The 20,639-nt window shown below is 39.9% G+C and overlaps 1 protein-coding gene across 9 annotated transcripts in view; it reads right to left on the reverse strand.

Moving 5' to 3' along the window:
- Positions 1-20,047, reverse strand: part of fgfr2 (fibroblast growth factor receptor 2) — a 50,055-nt gene extending 30,008 nt beyond the window's left edge. For 3 of the 9 annotated variants that reach the window (XM_056250638.1, XM_056250636.1, XM_056250641.1), the window contains exons 1-6: positions 19,469-20,045; positions 16,238-16,497; positions 6,961-7,227; positions 6,113-6,187; positions 2,817-2,986; positions 1,115-1,238 (exon numbers count right to left, since the gene is read on the reverse strand). In XM_056250638.1, coding sequence (XP_056106613.1) covers positions 1,115-1,238; positions 2,817-2,986; positions 6,113-6,187; positions 6,961-7,227; positions 16,238-16,421 — 820 coding nt within the window. In that variant the 5' untranslated portion in view covers positions 16,422-16,497; positions 19,469-20,045. Of the gene's footprint in view, positions 1-1,114; positions 1,239-2,816; positions 2,987-6,112; positions 6,188-6,960; positions 7,228-16,237; positions 16,498-19,468 lie in introns of all 9 variants that reach the window. The other 6 variants (XM_056250640.1, XM_056250639.1, XM_056250637.1 and 3 more) reach the window with 5 other exon arrangements.
- Positions 20,048-20,639: the final 592 nt, after the last annotated feature.

Consider the following 20,639-nt stretch of genomic DNA (forward strand, 5'->3'; position numbering starts at 1 on the left):
CCTAAATAGGGAGCATATATATGTGTGTGTGAGCCTTTGTCCTTGCGTGTCTGCGTTCTGCTCATGGGTGTGTGCATGCAAAAATATAGCTTGGTTCTGAGGTCGGAGATGGCAGGTCTACTCAAACAACTAGTGCAGACAGCTAAGAATTATAGGAACAATTCTCCCCAAAAATGTAAATTTGAAAGTCTCTTAAAGCCACAATACAGCTTTGTGTAAAAGATTTTTCACAATGTTTTTTTGACTGCATTTTTGATCAAATAAATGCAGCCATCGTAAACATACAAGACAGAATTTTCTTTTTTGACTATTGCTTCTCTTTCCTCTCCTTTTTTAACTTTACTTGCTGTGTTGTCCAATTAGAGGCCCCGTTTACACCTGGTATTAAAATGCGTTTTGGTCGATCGGATCACAAGTGGATGACGCTAAATACAGGAGTAAACAGAGTCTAAAATGTTTTGAGCTTATCTACTTTCGACCGCTTCCAGAGGTTGTCGAAAACGCATTCGACCGGATTGATTTCATAGTTTAAACTCTCATGTGTTCAAACAGACACAAATGATGCCGACTCTACGCCTACTGACCTAAAGCGTAAACATTATGGGAAGCGCACTAGCCAGAAGGGATTTAAACTTTGTCGGCTGGAGACCCAAGTTTGGTTTGAAGACGAAAAACGTACCAAACACAATGTTCTCTCACCATTCCTGATTTCTAACACACACTCACAGCGTTCGGCTGGACTTGCGGCTCTCAGAGCAGAAACGAAAGCTGATGCTCTCCGTGTGTTTTTCCGTCATTGTGCGCGTTCATATGTAAATTACGTGAGCTTATTTCGCCCATTAGATCGAAAGATCTGAAAAAGTTCATGCATTTACCCGCCCATAGACCCTCCCCTCGAAGAAATGATTGAAAGTGGACAAATGAGACAGATTAAAACACCAGGTGGAAACGGGAATGTGTCTCCCTCGTCCACTTGTGATCCGATCGACCAAAACGCATCTTAATACCAGGTGTAAACCGAGCCGAAGATTCCTTACATGCCCTGTTTACCAGTATCCAAAGAGGCCTGCTGAGAAAAAAATGGTCAACACACATGTCTGTAAACAAGACTCACCTACTACATCCAGCGTGTAGGTGTGATTGATGGACCCATAGGCGTTCTCCACCAGGCAGGTGTAGTTTCCTTTATCAGAGGGAACGACACTCTCCATGATTAGAGTCCAGTGCTGGAGCCGGACCTGAACAGGGAAAAGGAATAATCAAAAACAAACTTCCTGCATAGTACAACAGGACACCTTCAGAACAGTTAAGTGACTTGTTTAAGTAGATCGTATTTGGGTGCATTATCTGCCAGACACACAGTTGTGTGTTTTTTTTTTATATATTCTCGAATCGAATTCATCTCAAACGAAACTCCAAGCTTGATTCAGCACCTATTATCCTCAATTTCACACCTGTGTGTGACGACTTACAAAATGGAGGGCAAATCTGACAGCAGCACTGACGGAACAAACAGGAGAGAGAGAAATTGGCCCAGAAGACGAGGGTTCTTCGAGCGAGAGCACCATGGGAAAAGTAATATCGCCGTGCCGACAGACGAGCGAGCTCCCGCCCCCCCCTCAGGAATTCAGCTCTCGTGACTGCAGGCCACAAAATCCAGCGTCTCTTCCATGGAGACTTTCACTCCACAACTCTGCCCGAACCCTAGGCCTTTTGAGACCCAACAAATGATGGCAAAATAAGGGTTCATTTATCTCAGGGACTAGTTTATGTACATTATCCAATGATTCATTTATTTTATGAAACATTTGATATCTTAGGGTGAGTTCACACTTGTAGTTTGGTTGGCTTGGTCAAAACAAAACAAAAACATTTAGTCCTGGTCCGCTTAGCGTTCAAATTGGCATTTTTAACACCGAACCTAAAAATTCGTAATAAGGTTCGGTAACCTAAAGGCATAGGATACGTTCACAACCTGATTGGTTGGCATTTATGACTTATATTTCGATAACTTACCAAACATCCAAAACAATGCTGTGTTCAGGGCTAAATGTGCTCGTTGTATGTGCGTAGCTGCACCAGAGTTTGTTTGGAAGCGGACAGAGATCAATCTTTTCAGCGGTCTCGTCTGCTTGTTTGGTGCGCACTAGGCTTCGGATTGGCAGCGTTCACACAAAATCAAATGAACCCTAAGAGAACACTAAGAGAGCAATCACACTAGAGTACGGTTTAATCGAACCAAAGAAGCCAAGTGTGAACATTTTTTTTTTTTTACAGTAAAACTGTAGTCTAGGTGAAGGGTGGTGACTTTTTTTCATGAAGATTTTTTTTGTATAATGAATTTTTCCAATGTTTACAAAGCATATATTTTGAAAGTTATTATTGTTATTAAAAATAATTCATATTTAAGATATTCATTTTTAAAAGGTAATACAAGTCTGGATTATCGAATGAACCAGCTCATGGTCCTATAGTCAGACACTGAGCTCATATCTGAGTCTTCAGATCAATCGAGCGTGAGCAGCTCAATCATTAGTGACCTTCTGTGTGGAACAGCTGTGTTTTCAGAGACGAAAGTGCAAACAGACACTGATCGGGGTACATCGGCCAATCGCCCCACACATCTATTACACTTTAACCAAGAGTCAGTGCTTCACCAACTGTTTTACACTAACAATTCTGACTCATGCAAATCTGCCTGTACAAAAAGGGTACCTATTTCTAAAAGCACTAGTATTTAAGCCTTAATAAATGCATATGTCGAAGACCATGCAATGAGTTCCAATTCTCATATAGCACTAGTGAAGATCTCTCACCTTGTAGCCGCCCATGCGATCCTCCTGTCTGAAGGGTTTTGCGTTTTTCAGCCAGCGCATTTTGGGCTTGGGGTTTCCTGCTGCCGCGCACCGAAACTTCACAGTGTTGGCAGCCGGGACGGCGTGCAGCTTCTTCTCCATCTTCTCCGGAAAGGTCCAAAATGGTGCCCCTGCAGGCAAGAAGGAGCAATTACAACCAACCATTAATCTCATTCAAATATCACGCTTGTAGTGCACTCTATATTTTCTTTGATGTCAGTGTCTAAGCCTTTAAGATTACATGCAGCTTTGATTATGCATCACATAAAACCTCCGTGCAAACTGGAGGTTTTTATTATCTACACCCCCTCTCTTATCTGCGTTCAGCAGTTCATACATCAGCCCCTGACATCTACAGTGTTTTCTATATCTATGTTTATGGAAAAACTCAAGATCAAAGCCAAAAACAGTAGCTTTTGGCTTATATGGTTGACTGAAGAAGACATTAGTTTGTTTTTAGCATTCTGGAGTTCTGAAGATCAGCATTAGGGCCTTACAATGAATCAATATCAAATCAAAATTGCAATATGACCGTGTGGGACTGTTAAACCAAAAAAGGCAGCGATTTATTTATTTTAAAAATATTACAATTATTTTACTGTGATTGTTGTTCAAATCGCACTTGTAATGCGCTGACAAAGCATTTGTGTCACATGTAAATTATTTTTTGCTGTTTATGTGCCTGTGCATTTAATGCAGTTTTGTTATTATTAACTAAAAGTCTAAAACTATTAAAAAATTACGTTAATCGAAATAACGTTGAAATAAAATAAAAAATATTAAATGTAAAAAAAAATCAATAAATAAAAAAAATATGGTATTAAATGTTATAAATAAATGAAAAACTTTTAAATAAAACAATTTGAAACTGAAATAAAATAAATTGAAATCGAAAGTACTAAAACAACAAATTAATTAATTAATCAATTAAAGCTAACTAAAAATGATTTGAAAAAAACTAATAAAAATTTAAAAAAGAGCTAACCAAAATTACTAAAACATAAAATAAACAAAAATGTATTCGAAATATTAATAAATGCTATAAATAATACCAAATAACACTGACATGGCAAATCAATAAAGTAAAACAATCAAAATTCATTTTGATCCAACCTAAATAACCCAACAGAACTACATCATTGCCAAGAGAGAGAGAAAGCAGGAGGCGCCTGAAACTCAGCAAGGGGAAACAGGAAGCCATGACCACGGATGTAAATCGTAACAGTTATTCACACTCGCAGCACTGCATGACTGCACCGCCCATCTGCTTAAGGGAACCCTGCAACTCTCAGTGAGCGGCTTAAATAAAAACATATTCCCGTTCGCTCTGGAAATACACAGGAGAAAAGGAGGATAAAACAAGTCGGTCCAAAAACACAGCGGCTTGCCAAGAAGGAACTGGACCATCACATCCAATTTCTTTTGTTCGACAGACATGCCAACCGGAAGGTTGCAAACGACTTGATATGAGACGTGTAAACAGACATCTTTCCCTTCAGCACGAAGGCACGCTAATTGGTTTTTAGCCACTCAACGTCTATCCCTCCGTCTGTTTTCTTTCCTCGCCACCCAACTTTTTCATCTCATCTCGTGGGAATTCTTTCGTAACGGTCATTATCTTTGACCTCGGCGCCCTGACGGACAGCAGACTACATATCTGTAAGCCTGACTCCTTTTAACTTTGTTAACGGTTCAGGTTTGAAGATGAGAATGACCCTCAGACATTGGGGTGGAAGGGTCGGATGTCCTCGGAAGCCCCAAGACAGGTGACCTCCAGTGACAGATGGACTGACCACTGAACCTTTATTGACATTTTTCTTCAAAAACTCTTGGAATCTGGAAGGGACTATCAACAAATACCACCGTTATCTGCAAAGATCAGTCAGTAAACTGAAACTTTGAGACATCCCAGCAGCTAATTCCATCAAACTAAGCAGAGAAAGAAAAAACATTTCGTTTTTAAACAATCCCAGTGTTGTCTACTCCAGCACACATTGTCTGAGAGCCACACATCTCACAAATAAAGGAAACTTTCTTGTGAGAGGGGGAAAAAATTGGTGTTTTTGAGACTGCTGTTGTTGAGGCCCCGTTGCAAAGAAATATCAAAGAGTTCTGAGTGGTTCAGCTGGGCATAAATCCAACCCACTGAGCCCGAAACCGCCCCAAGCACAATGCTAAACACCCCTCTATCCCAACCCCAATCCCCCAACACACCCACCTCAACTCCACTCGTACGCGGCCAAAGGCCAGACCTCCAAAGCTTACACAGAAAAGTGTTGGTGCAGATCCAAACCAGAGCCCATTAGCTGAAAGACCTCGCTCCACCCCTCTTTCCAACAACCCTCTTTAATATTTAGGTTTGCACAACTCAAAACAGATTTTGTTGGGTATGCCACTCGTTTCAACAGTGGAAATGTAGTCAATTTCCTTTCCTCACCTGTCACAACTTCTCCTTTGCATAAGGTTCTCAAAATATATGAAGATAACCATGACAAAAAACGAGAAATTAATTAGCATTTTTTAACTTCAAGGTCAATGGGTTATTTCAATGGGTTTGGGCCTGAAATAAGGTCTCAGCAATATCCCACTCTTTTTTTTAAGCTTTTACGACGTGTCGTTAAAAAAGGTTGTTGTGATGGGACTACATAAGTCGTTGGGGACATTAAACGTCATCAAGTAACAAGTAAACTCATCTACTCAATAGTCAGCCTTGTGATTATAGTAGTTTGTGTGATTAGGTGCCTAACTTTACTTCTGGAGATTGTATTTAGGCTCCAAAAAAAACAATATTCCTTGTAGCACTCTATTGGTTAACAAGGCTTTTAACATCTTTGAAATTTCTCCTTTGTCTAAACTACCTCAGGTCTTTCCATTTTCCCATTCTCCCAAGTGGAGCCCAGTCCAAAACACATCTCTTAGCAGTTAAATTACAGACAGGCCCCTGATGGACTAGCTACCTGAGAAGGGGAGGGCACAAAGACACAAAGGAAGAAGGAAAGAGGGCCTGGAATTCTGGGAATGTGTCTGTGCTGAAATTGCTTGATGACATAGTTAACATCAGACTCCGCTGCAGTCTGCCTCAGTGAATGTAGCAAAAAACGAATACCTTCATTAATTAGAAAAAAACAATACGCCAAACGTGTTGCATCTACAGCTAGCACTTTTTTATTTTCTCTAATCAAATCATTGGAAATAAAAGTGCATTTCACATAGTACTTTTTGGCAACTGGTGATTGGCCCTCAGTCCCGATACTCACGCATTTGTTCGCCGTCCGCCCCAACATCGTCCGATCGCTCCGTGTCGTCCTCATCGTCACCGGATGAGATGGCATCTGCAGAGAGTACCGGGAATACTGTAACCTAGCTTTGTTTCCCCTGTCGTCACAACACCCTCACATCAATGCTAATTATTAGCTATTTTTGACACATTAATATAATCTGTCTCATTTCAAAGTCTGTGGCCTCCAAAGTTCACATTTGTTGGCCAGATAAGTTAATGATGTCTCATTTCAGATAAGTAACCACTATAAAATTGACTTGTGAGGTGTAAATTACTCTACTTTTATTTCTTTGTAATATAAATCGAAATGAGACACACCAATAGTAACTACAGCGTTGAACACGGCAGTTTGCAGTCAACTGATACGCAATATCTTATATACAGTATATATATGAAATTGAGTTTCCGTTAAATAAAAAAAATATTTTGTTGAAATTTCAGAAGGATTTTAAAATGTTACTGTGAGATACGATTGTGATCAGAGCTGATATGAATGCTAGCTGGCAAACTGTCAAAAAGACGTAACATTCAAACATGTAATGTGACGTGTTAAAACAGACAAAATGTTTGTATAACACAACAACAAAAGGAGTAACACAAAAGCAAACAACAGGCATTTCAACCAATAAGTTCTTAATACTCAATTTTACAGAGCCAATGAATGTCGTAAAAACAATACATACAAATCCGAAACGTGCAAAGGACGTGCAAAGTCTTTTATAGCGCCATTCAATTTGAGGCAGAGACAGCGTACGAAAACTCATCTGCGAATATAAAAAGTCTTATTCTGCAGATGGCGCCCCCTGTGGTAGACAAGCGCCTCACCTGTAACGTTTACGATGAAGCAAAGCGCGTCGCTGGCCTTTGAGCCCGCGACACTGCACGCATACAGGCCCGAGTCCTTAGGGGTGGCGTCGCGGATCTGTAGCCACTCCTGATCTATGAGCGTGCGGTTGTCAGGGCCCAGCGAGGAGCCGTCTTTGGTCCAGATGATGGCGGCCGCCTCGGTCAGCGGGCAGTTGAGCTTGAGCAGTTCACCCGGGTGCACCGAGCACAGGGTGGGCTTAGAGTTTTGGTTTTTGGTTGGAGGCTCTGCAGAGCGAAGAGGAAAAGAGAGGAGGGCAGGAGGAAAGGGGTGATAGGGTGCACAGAGAAAGACAAAGACAAAGAGCAAGAGTGTGAGACGAAAAACACGTCACCAAAATAACATCCCTAGAGTGACTAGAGAGAGTGTGAAAAGCAGGCTTCAGATCATCAATTATATAATAGCTCACCCAAAAGTATAAGTCTATCCCAAATAAAGACACCCCAGAGTGTCCCATTAGCTGTGAACTGTGTACATAGAGCGTTTCTGGAAGCATGCAGCTGTACCAGTGGGAAAGAGTGTGGCATTAGCAGTGCGTTGACATGAAAGAGGTGCCAGTTGAGAAATAGGACTCAATATTTGTTCATTTCATAAACAGAGACTTGGGTTTTTCTTTCCCTGTCATTTCAACCCCGACCTCACACATTAGAATTAAGCCATTATTGCCGGTTTATTACATTATTCTCTCTCTATATGTGTGTGTGTGGTAAATTATAAAACCCATATTGGTTGACCACTAGTTAGTTCCAGCAAAACATACCATCTATATCCATTTCAATTCACCTGAGATTCCATTGAGAGCAAAGCCAAGACGAACAGAAATCAAACACTCAATCAGAAAGTCAGAATGAGCAGTAGAGAGAGAGGAATTCAGGAAAGATATTTTATCCGTGCAATTCACTTGATCTTTTGGGTGGAATGATAAACAACGATTAACACTGCACACTACATAGTAATCATTAAAGATGCCTTGATGTTGTTGCACACTCAAACTTTCTTCTTCAAACTAAAGCCATCAACACGTTCTAGTATAGAAGCGAACTATACAATCTGTGTGAAACAGTCCGAGCAACACAGATATTACATTTCTGTGCAATTAACATAGCTGGATGATTAAACCCAGACCACAGAAATGCAGCTCAATCACAATCTCGCACTGGCGAACACGTTCAGCGAATCCCCAGACTAATTGTCCAATAATTTGGCCAGTACACCATGATCCACTTCTGTGATAGCAAAACGTGAATGCAAATGCATTGTCTCTGATTCTGGAAGCTTCTGACCCTGTATGAAGGAGATCTCATGTTTCTACAGCACTAACAATAACCTATTGCATCTGAGCGGAAACTATGAATTAAGACAGACTAAACAGCTTTATACATGTACAAAAAGACATAAACATTGAAAGTGAGAGGTATGGAAAAACATGGTCAGACTTGTCAAGAATCAGACATAATTAGAAGGGCAGAGACACTCCCAACCTTTGCCGTAGTAACACACCTATCTTCCAGCACATTCTTGTCTTATTGTGACTGTGTGTACCACGGATTGAACTACACACCACAGGAAGGGAAAGTCATATGACTTGCGCTCAGTCCTCAAGGGGGTTGGAGTGTGCTTGAAGGTCTAAACTCTCGCAGGCACATTGCCCTACACACGTATAGTTCCTGTATTGTTCCTTTTTTTCGCTACTCCGGAAACAATTACCTTTTCCTTTATGCCTTTCGCGACTGTGCAGCCTTAGAACGAACTCTGCTGTTGATTGATGGGACCGGTATTCATTGCCTTGCTCTTCCGGAGGCCTCTGTTTGTCCAACTGTTATTTAACTGTAATTGGTTGCGTATTTCCCTCTATTGTACGATTAAAGGCAACCTGAAAAAACTAGGCCTGCTCCCGCTCAAGTCCTGTTATATAGCCAACACATGTGGATCTTTATTACATTTTTTACATACACTCTTAGGAAACTGTAGAATGACCGGTGGGTGGACATTCAAGTCTCACTAAACTTTTAGATTATAAATAGAGAGCAGATAAGATGCTAATGGGTTTTGAACAGATACTACCGATAAAGGAGTGCAAAAGATTAAGCTGTGCATGCTGAAAGTGGAAAAAAGCCATGCAGAAATAAGCAAAACAGGAGACAAAAGAGCTCTCCAACACATCCAAATTATTACTTATCATACACTTTCATTGCGGCATCCATTGTACTCAAAGTACAACGCCATGCTTTACCGGCAACATACCAGCCAATTTGAACCTGTTTTAGTTGATCAAATGATCAGCTTCATGGACACTTACAACACGGAGAGAAAAAAAAAATAGCTTTATAACTCAAAGGTTAAGAAAACTTTTCTCACGGCACTACAATAAATTTTGTCCGTTCTGGCAAGTCAGGAACTTAGTAAGATGCAACCTCGACGTCTTTAAACATTTGACATGCTTTCATTCTCTTTATTCTTCAGGTCCAGTACATCTGTTCTTTACCATCAACAGTACCTCCTGCTCCTCTTATTTGCTCTTTGACCTTTCACCTCTCACCCTGCCAACCGACCCCCTGCTGTCCACAAGACACAGACCCTCCACAAATCCACAACCTGTTGACATCCTGCAAATTCCAGATTTTTCTTCTTGGGAAAGGTCAGAGAAACATCCGACTCTGCCACAGTAAACGTAGTCTTTTACTTGTGTGCCTAAACAGAAATAATACGTGACTGAGGTAAAACACACTTGCAAACTCAATTTCTCGAGGTGTGACTATCTGTTCTCCTGTGTTTACTTCTGAAGAGAGTGTCGTGAGTGGTGGTTATTATCAAAAGTCCCGTCAGGAGTGACGGACACGGACCGTCTCGCACTTCCCGTACGCTCCACCAAGTCTTATTTTCGCCTCTGCTAGAACAGATAATTAGGCTCTCGAACAAACTGTGACAGGATCCAGTCTGTCCAATTCTCACACTATCATCCTTCTGTCTCTGCCTGCTTGGCGACATGGAATCGAGACCACCGTGCGCCTCGCTGAGAGCTCGGGTAGAGCTGCACGATTCTGGATAAATTGAAAATCATGAATTTTTTTTTTTTTTTTTTTTAAATAGAGATCACGATTCTCCCACTATTCTGAACAGACAACTAAACAAAATAGGCTAACATGTAATTTATTAGAGGTTCTGACAACATGTTAAATGCTGCAGTCTGTTCAAAATGCTTAAAGCTGCAGTCCGGCATTTTTCCTCTTTGTCGCCATCTCTGTTCGAAATCTGCAATTGCAGTCATTCGCGGAATTATCAACTTTACGTGGGTTGTAGTTCAACACCCTCGACACGGCACAGCGCGGATGAACCCAGTGTTTGAGGAGACTGTGCGGCTGTCAGTCACCGCGCCGATGTGGATACTGGCATTCAGAATCACAGATTATTCTTTTTGGAAGTATGACCAACATAAGAATTTTCACCGGGAAATGTCATCTGAACTAGTAAGAAACATTCACTTTTGTTCTGGTTCTGACATTGCAGTAAATCGCGCTGATTAAATCTAACAATTGCTTATAAGTTATCATTTCACGCAAAACCGTGCAAAGTAGCTATACTATGTTCTCTAATTGTTAATGTTAACAACGTCAGCAAGCATTGCGTGACTACATCATGTAATGTCCTTCCGATATTATCCTTGTTTTCGCATGGGTCCGGTTGCAGTCTCTTTTTTTCTGTAGCCACTCCGAAGTCCGAACGAAGTCTTTTGCATTTTACAGCGGGTGAGTCTGTTGTCACTGATGATGATCGTCGTTTGAACCTTTCTGGATCCGCCATCAAATTGATAAGTTTAATTATATCAAGTGCTGTGAGAAAAGGCTATAAATCTCTACCTCCAACATCCTCACACGCAATATAGCTTATACTAGCCGAGACTCCTTCTTTATGTGTACAGATGTGACGTAATGACGCAAAGACATGCTCGAATCTCCCGCGGAAATCCACCAGTACCACTAAAATTAAAAACATTATTACAAGCTTACCGTTTTGCATCGAGCTAAGGCAAGCAGATAGTTTTGAACACTGTCTGGTTATGTATTTTATCAAATATGTATTTTGGATAATTTTTAACCCAAAAAAAGCTACGGACAGCAGCTTTAATTACTTTGAATGAATTTTTTTTTTTTAAATCGGTTGAATGAATGATTCAATGACTCACTCATAAAGACTCAACTTGTTTCATACTGGATGAATCGGTGTTTTTGAACGAATCTTTTGAAATTCAATGACAAATACATTTTTAACAGTAACTTGTCGCCACCTACTGGTGTAATGATATAATCGATACAATCTTTATTTGAAGCGCCAAGTTACTTTCAAAAGGTGATTTGCTCTTGAGCGCTTCCTTAGACATCAGTGTTTATATCCCAACTATAAATTTTAATCCCAGTACTTCTGTGATAATTTAAATATTTGTAACACGGAAATAACAATACTGTATGATGAAAAGACTGTTTGTGAAGCTGTTTCATACCTAGTAAACCTAACTGCTCTCTCTGGATCAGCGGCAGCGCAAACACATATTTGAATTTTCCTGTATAATTTTGTCCAAGGTTTAATGGACATGGCCGAATCGTTGTGATTTAGGAATGAGACCGTATGGGTGTTTGAATCGAGATGGCGATTTTTTTATCTAGCTCGGGGTCAGTTGGATGAGATGCGCCTGAGACGAGACAATGATGAAATGGCTCTCTGATAACAGAAGCATACACCCTATTTCAAACATCTATGTGTTCATGATGGAACTAGTAGAAATGTTGATGCCAAATGTAATTCCATAATAATGCCTAATTCTTAAACTTGAATCAAAACATCACATATCAAAATTATTTCCATTAATCTTATGGCCAAAATCTTAATCTAGTGATTTATTCATTATTTTGAATTAACAAGCATTACTTAAAATCAATGGTGTTGCTAAGTGGTTGCTTACTGGCCAAAGTCACGCTCAAGTCTTGATGACATTCTGGTCCCTAGTTATGCCTCAGTACCCTCCTTCAAAGAGTAATCGCACCTGTCCCCAATAAGCACACATTTCACATTCTCTATAGGACAAAAGGTGTGGGACGAGTTTAGTAGTTATTATGGGAACTGTTTAAACAGTAATCGTGAAGTTTTCCTTAGCAAACACTGTTTATTAGATTAGATCACAGGGGTTCAGAAGACAACCCACCCGCCCCACACAAGTTCAATCTACACAAGCTGTGCATTCGTCCTGTTCTCCTTTCACGTTCCCCTCCTTCCTTATTTTCTCATCCCTTCCCGTTTTCTACTCCAGTTAAATCCCAACACTCTTCCGTAGCCGCTCCTTTTCTTTACTAATCACAATCGCCTTTCAAATTGTAATTTCTGCAAGCTTTATTGTCATGACAATGGCATGCCCAGCCAAAAGCACAGGCCTCTCAGGGGTGCCCACGGCAACAGATCGACACACAAGCATCCGGGCAAATCTCATTAGCCAACTTTCCCTCCAAAACCTCTGGAGTCACACATAAACACTGGAGTTCGGTGGTGGATTACTTTAAACTTGTTTTTTTTTACTATTTCTGCTATGTGCTATGAATTATGCATCAAATCATGCAGCTTCTCGAGGAGAGGTGTGCTAGTTAGTGCTAGTAAGGGATGTAAGTAAATAAAATGGGCAACAACAAAAAAAAGACTTACATTATATATAGGGCCAGTTTTATATTAAGACATTGTTTTTTAGTAGATTCCAATTAAATAAATCCACTTAAAGTACTTAGGGTACTTGCTAAAATTTTAATTTGGATGAACTTTCAAAAATTGGTTGGCACAAATACAACTACTGAAGAGAAAACTCAAAAATGCTTTGCACCCAGTTGCTTTATTATTATTTTTTAAGTTTAATCCAACGTTTTGTTTTTTTCATTGCACCCAAAACACTCAAGCAACCACCTAATAATGTGCTAATAACCAGTTTGAACACTTTTAGCAACCACATAGTAATGACTAAAGAGGGGGAAAGTTTTGCAAGGGAAATAAATAGGAAAAAGTAACAAAAAAAACATATAAACGTATATCTAAATTACATATATACAACAAAAAACACTGCGACAGCCAATTGCCACACACAAAAAAATACTTTTAGTTTGTTTAGTGGGAGAGTGAGGCTTTAGTCGCCCACGAAAACACAATAAACAAAGGGTGTGAGCTGACACTTTTATTACAGGGACTTGCAATCATGATTTAGGAACGTTTAGTATAAACAGAGAAGGATTCGCCTAGGAAACCCCCTACTGAATGCAGGTGGACACTTTAAGTCACGCTTACCCAGATTGAGCGACAGGCTGAGCATCTCTCACAGTTCTGGCGTTACGGGTTTGGGTATTCTCGTTGTGAACAGGAACGTCTGGGTTGCGAGAGAAGAACCCTCGGGCTAAAAACTCAGAGAGCAAGGAAAGGGGACGATTTCGATTCCAGAAAAAAAGAGTGATGGCCGGAAAAGATTCGCTTGGATCTCCAGCCAATGTTTGAAACATCATCAAAGCCCCGTTTGACTGTGTCTAATTCTGTCCAAACCAACAGGGCACACACGCACACTAAACACCAGCAGAACCACTCCAATGACAATAAATAAATCACACAATCCAAATAACAATGATCCGAACCAAGTGTGTGCGATTCCACATTTTCCACCATTGGGCCAGCTTGGCCATACCTCTGGTTCCAACCACAAACCTTATGGGGCGGCAGGGAATGAGAGAAAAAAGGGCGAAGATCTTCAACTCTATTGTGCTCTAAGCCCTGTCAGATTACATTTGATCCAAGTTTGCTTTCCCACACTTTCACAACGTGTTGTTTTCCAACCACTCAGAAGATTTCAACCACTCTCCCAGCCTTTATCACGTCTAAAGAGAAGCAATGCCTGTTCCAAATAAAACTAAGTAAGCAACACTGCTGATTCAGGAAGGTAATATAATATTTCTATCATATAACTCTCTCCCTTAACAGAAAAACTAGCTCATGTGAAACTCTTTAGGAATTCTAAACTGATATGCTATCTTAAACAATAACCCCTCCCAGAAACACAACCAAGCCCTTGGTGGGCTTTGCATGCATCAAGTGGGGGCTGTTGTAGTTTCCCTCCGGGAGTGGGCGTTTAATGGCAGGCTTTTTTTGTCGAATTGATAGATATACTGTTCTTTGGTAAAAAAAAAAAAAAAAAAAAAAAGAGTAAACATGTTTAGCACAACCCCCCGTAAGCGCTCAACTACTTGAGTTGCATCTGTACAACATGAAACTGGTGTGGCTAGCGCTCTCCACCTTTCACCAAAACCTCCGAGCCTATCCTCATCACATGACTCCACTTGAGCCACTTAATCCTCCGTCACATGACCTCCCATAATCTTCCATCATATGATAGGAGAGAAAAGTGCAAATCGTCTTACAAAGTTCCACAACATAGAGCACTTAGTGCTAGATGAAATGTTAAGCATCTGACTTTGGACAAAAGATAACTGACAGAACAATGCAATGCAATATTGTGCAACAGAATTATTTTGCATTTAAGACGTTAAGCGAGGAACTCTTAAAGGAACAGTCCATCCAAAAATTTGACTTGACTTGAAAGCAAGATATTTTCAAGCATTTCCAAGCTGCTCTTTTCCACACAACGGAAGAATAAAAAGGGTTTCAAGGACATAAAAGTAGTCCATACAACTCCTTTACAATATCCCATTGAATAACAATTTAAACACTGTTTCTAGTTTCTCACACAAATCCACATAAAAAGACTTAAAATATAGTTGTGTGGACTACTTTTGGAGCGTTTTTGCTCTTTTAGGTCCAATAATGGTCTCAAAAGCCATTGATAACAATATGCTTCCATTGAGTGGGAAAAAGCTGAGATTAAAAAAAAAAAATATCTTGCTTTGTATTCCAAGCAGACAGAAAGGCATACGTGTTTGGAATGAGATGAGGGTGAGTAAATAAAGACAGGATCTTATTTTAGGATGAACTTTCCCTTTAATCCTATTGTGGGCATGTATGAACCTCTTTTAAGCCTGAGGTCAAAGGGTATCTGGACAGTGTTAGTTGGGGGGTGGGGTGGTTGCTTCGAGTGATTGTGTTTGACAACTTTTTAATTAACATAGTGATTAAAGCTAGAAGAACAAAAGCAGACTTATCCAACACAACAGTTCCCATTACCTGCTGCCTTAAACTTAACAGGCCACTTGGGCCATAGCAGCAAAAACAGGACAATCACATCAATAATCACAACTACTAATGGCAATGTGGCAAAATTGGTCCAAGATACGCCACTGTGTCAGAAAGTGCCAAATACCCAAATAAAATCACTGTTTGTACTCTGATTTAGGAATGAAGATGATTACAAACCACATCCCGTTAAAAGGAAGTCAGGAAACCTCCAAAAAGAGTGAATCTCTTGTTTCATTTTAGTTCAAATCTGAAAACAAGTACGGTTTATTTTCTTCCCAAACAAACTAATACGGGTTGGTTTGCGTCTGCATGCCAAGCTAGCTAGCAGGTATGTGTGTGGTCCTCAACTCTGAACAACATTAAACTCAGACAGATGGAGAAAGAGAAAATATGGGGGGAAAAAGGAAAAAAGATGTTGCGATTGGAACCACAAAAATCCTAAAAGCGACTCTTTGGAACGAGCTGTTGTGAATATATATACCATACGAAAAATAATTCCATGCATTATAAAACCTCAGGGTTCGCAGTTCAAAGATGCCAGATATATGCTTAAACCACTTTCTCCACATAATTATCAGCGTTTCAAAGATGTGCTCCATGCAAAAGAAGTACTTCCTAGGGTTTGCATACAGCAACTCATAAAACCTCCAAACCACACTTCACTGCAAACCAGCACCTCCTCAGAACTTTCCTGGCTGTCTTTAAGGGCTGAACACAACGGCTTATGAAAAGCTAAATCTCATAAATCTGCACTAACTAATGATCTATAAAGCAATAAGGAATCCTACCTATTACCACAAGAAATTCCTCTCTGTAATGTTTTGTTTCACCCAAATGCCTAATTTTCCCAAGACTTCCCCAATAAAAACAAAATATTTTCACACATAGGTGCAGCTGTGTAGGAGAAGGTGATTGTTTTTATAGCGATTAAGCAGCATCTGTTTTCTTGTCAACAATCAAGTATTGAGATTTCCCCTGCTCGGAATGATCATTGTATGGTACACGTCTTCCGTCACTCATATTCCTCCTTACCTTCAGGTTCAATCGTTGTCTCAACCTCTTCAGCATTTCTCAACGATGGCCTTGCCACAGACGCCGTTGCCAGGGTCAAAAGTAGGAGCGCACCCAGAAGCCACCCCCGGGAGGACATCCCGTCAACAGAGAGTGTGTCTCCCCATCCCCCCCTCCTCGGCCTCCCCCTGGACACAGATCCCATCTGAGGTGCTCCACCCAATCATGAACTGCAGGCTGTCCGGTCGGTCAGTCACTGGAATTCTCACCAATCACCTGAGCTGAGGAGGGCAGTAGAGACGACAGTAATGGTTTAGGTGGTTCCCAAAGAGAAAAAGAGAAGACGGGGGGGGGAAACTGTTAGAAAAACATTGTTTGATATCCCACATCCAATAAAACCTCCAGCAGGTCAACCCTCCCCTAAATCCACAGCATAGACCCTAAATATCTTATCTGAGTATTTCAGATCAGTTGATTCTGAAGCACTACTATAACTTACAGACAGCGCGTAGGTCTATGTTTATGGAGAAGACAGGTATAGAAACTAAAGGCCCGTGTGTCCAAATGCTGTTAAACGAGCCTTGCCAGAGACATAGCAAAGCTCTGATGCGTTAGTCTGACACCTACACACTACACACCCGACTAACACTTTCATCAGCCACTGCCTCAAGAGCTACCTGCAACTTTTGTCGACTTTATAACCTTCACACTCTGAAAGAACTGTACCCACCAAGAGTAAGTAAAAGGGCTGGCAAATCATTTCGGACCCCTCACATCCGAGACACTTCCTCTGTGAACTGTTGCCGTCTGGTCGAAACTACAGAGCACTGAGCACTATACAGCCAGACACAATTGGTTTCTTTCCTCAGGCCATCTACCTCATGGACAATTAAATGCCCCCAATGGGCAATAAACATGTGCTATTTATACTCAGATTTATTTAGCATACCATATCTGTTACATTACATCTATCTCTTGCATTGCACATACCTGTAACATACATTGCCTTTTGTCTAATTTGTATATTGTGCATTTTTATAGCCTATATTTATTTTTAATCACTTATTTTATTTGTATTATCTGTCTTGTCGCTGTCACTCTGTCTGTGCACTGGAAGCAAAGACAAATTCCTTGTATGTGTAAGCATACTTGGCATTAAAGCTCTTTCTGATTCTGATAAAGAATAGACAGCATAATAAGGTAAACAGTTATTTATTTTATCAGGAGTATATTCCAGCAAACAAACTATGCATATATTTTGATCATTTAATTTGTAACCATTTAAGCATTTGGTAGACACTTTTATCCAACGCATCTATCTATCTATCTATCTATCTATCTATCTATCTATCTATCTATCTATATCTGCACAAGACTTGCATTTCAGTCTTATTCGGAAGGAAACTAATTTATTGGCAGTTTAGAACTACTGATTTGCACAAACAAAAATCAGATTTCAAACATTCAAAACAAGACAAGTGAATTAAACCCGCGGGAATCGCAGTGAACACGCACACGTCACTCTCTGCAGATCTGGCGCGTAAATGCGCTATTGATCTGCTCTGTGACCGTGCGCGCGCATTTCTAGAAAGCTTTAATGCTTGTGAGATGATTGACGGATATGGTCTTCCTCTGCAGTATTATGCTCGAGTTTTTACCGTGAGAGGTGAGCAATGCAGGGTTTGATGCTGTGACAAGAGGTCGGATTTAAAGCACTGAGTTGTTCCTCATTTCTAATCATACGCGATGTAATCAATATAATAGGTTTGAAAATGAAAGAGAGCCTGAGGCGCATTTTTGCTTATGCTGGATATGAGCATATCACCGTCAGCGCTTCCCGGGTTTGCTGCATGGGCATGATTTTGGAAAATAATTTCCCAATGCAATACATGACGTCACCTTCAGAGAACTTTTCTCGCAAATGCATTGCTGTGCGCATATAACGAGTGCTCACGCAATCTGAAGGAGTCCATCAGAATCCTATTCACATTCAAATCAGTATAGACACAGAAAGCACTTGCTGCCAATGATAAGACAAACACTGATGTTCCACTGGAACTAGCTGTACTGTCGTTTGATTACATGTAAATTGTTACTTGAACCTATTCGTTCTTTATTGAGGCCCATTACAAAGCTCAACCCTAATGAGTTTATCATGATTTTATCACGGAAGACTAACTAGTTCACTTTGTGAATGGACAGATTGTATCAATAGATCAACACATAATTAGTATTCACATTATGATTAGAGTTCATTATTGCTAGATTAAATAACATTCTAGTTTATTTCAACACAGAGATTATTTGTTTAGTTTTATCAATAGGCTATTGTAAGGAAATCCAAAACCCAGTTATCATGGCAAAATAGTATGTAAATATGTTGCTTTTTTGTTGTTTGTTTACAAGATTATATCCACATATTCAAGGCATGACACCTGATGATAGTTTAATTGCCATTGCAGTGATTAAACTGCACGTTGAAAGAAAGCAAGACAGACTTGTGTTTTCCTAAAAAATCGAATTCGAATCTATTTGAATTCTAATGGATTGAAGTATTCAAAATGTATGTGCACGTCCTAATTACAAATGATTGCAGTATGTTATGAATGCATTAAAATCCTCCTTTTGATCATGACACTTAATTAGGAGGAGGAACTGCAAATCTAAGTGGTGATTTTTGGGTGGATTTTTAAATTTATGCAATATACAAAAACGTTCATAACATCCAAAACAATAGACAACCGATTGGTATGAACATTTACTTTTTAGGATTTCATATCACATAGCGTTGGCTTGCATCTTTAATTTACACCTACATTTTTAAATGGCAATTTTCTCATAGCCTACATCAAAGGTAATATCTGATGTTTCATAATAGGCTAATAATAAGCACAGATTCATAATTTTACATATTGCAAGTTTCTTTTATCTTTAAAAAGCTAAAAAAAAAATAGTGCACTTTGTTGCACTAAGTGAAACATTTTGAAAACCTTCTGACAAAAGAGTCTGACAAGGCCACTGCTGATCATAAAAAAAAAATAGTTGACATGAAAGTTATGACGTTTTCAGTGGAGTCAACATATCCCATATAACATGCACATATGTGCACATTTAATTGAATATATAATTAGGATATTTAATAGTTCATATTTGCGTATTTTAATGGGGAATGCCACAATAACTAAACAAGGGTAAAGCCGCAATAAAATGAAACGCAACGGAACCTCCGCTTAAAATACAAAAGTAACTTACAGAGAAGGAGCAGATAGTGAAATTCAGGATCCGCATATAAACAGGGAGCTCATGGGCCGAATCCAGACAGGAATGCGACCAAAACTATTCCCTATTCCCAAAATCCAGCAGCGCACCAAAAACAGGATCGCATGCCAACAGCGAGCCAGCGATAGTATCCGTGCGTGTTTGTGTAAATCCTTCCAGAGGAGAGAAAAAAATTACGCGTCCCAGCAGAACTTTTTTTCGTCCGTAAACCAAGTTGTTGTTGCTTCACCAAAGGGCTCGTGCTTCAGCTACAAGAGATGCAACACCGCAACAAACACAGAATAAAACATCCATCCCAAAATACACATCCAGTGACATGAGCGCAGTCTCTGAGGATACTGGCTGTTCTCAGACGCTTTGTCAGGTTTACAGAGATTTTTTTCTCTCTCTCTCTCTCTCTCTTTCCAACCCCCTGAAGAAATGTCACTCCCCCCTGAAACTCGAGACGTTTCCTCGTTTCCTGGCTGATAGTTTTTGGACTCGGTCTTTCTCCTCCAATCACAGACAGAGCTCAGACCTCAGAGCTCGTGCTCCCTTCGAGCAGCTCGACCAGTTCTGCGCAATCCTCTAAAGTTTGTCCGGAACTGGGGGTCTCCCAGTCTCCCTCCCTCACTCCAGTGCTGCAGAATGCCATTCATTCACTGCAACTGCGCCACCTAGTGGCTGATCTGTCGGATTATTAACCCTTTTGGGGTGTCGGAGACCCCAGGGCAATTTAAATTGCATACATATGCAGTACTTGTGCCATGACACTTTCCATTTCATGAATTTAAGATTTTAAAACATTCTATCATACAAAGAATGTCAGTAAATGTTTATAAATTGCATTGTGACATATCAAGATTCAATTTACAATATATGCTTTGCCTTTTAAAAACAACAAGGTAATGTGTTGAGTTGATATTTGAAGATTTTCCACTTGTGAAAAATCGAATAAAACAGAGATAATGGGATTTGAGTGTATGGCAAACTATGTGATCCAAACTAAAAACTACACTACTGCTCAAAAGGTTTGGAATAACTAAATGTAATGTTTATTAAAGGAGTATTTTATGCTCACCAAGGCTGTATTTACATGATCAAAATATTCAAATATTAGGATTATTTGAAATATATTATATACAGCATATTAGAATGATTTCTG

The sequence above is a fragment of the Rhinichthys klamathensis genome, unplaced genomic scaffold (genome assembly GCF_029890125.1).
Source record: "Rhinichthys klamathensis goyatoka isolate OS25496 unplaced genomic scaffold, OSU_Roscu_1.1 h1tg000072l_1, whole genome shotgun sequence".
Lineage (NCBI taxonomy): Eukaryota > Metazoa > Chordata > Actinopteri > Cypriniformes > Leuciscidae > Rhinichthys > Rhinichthys klamathensis.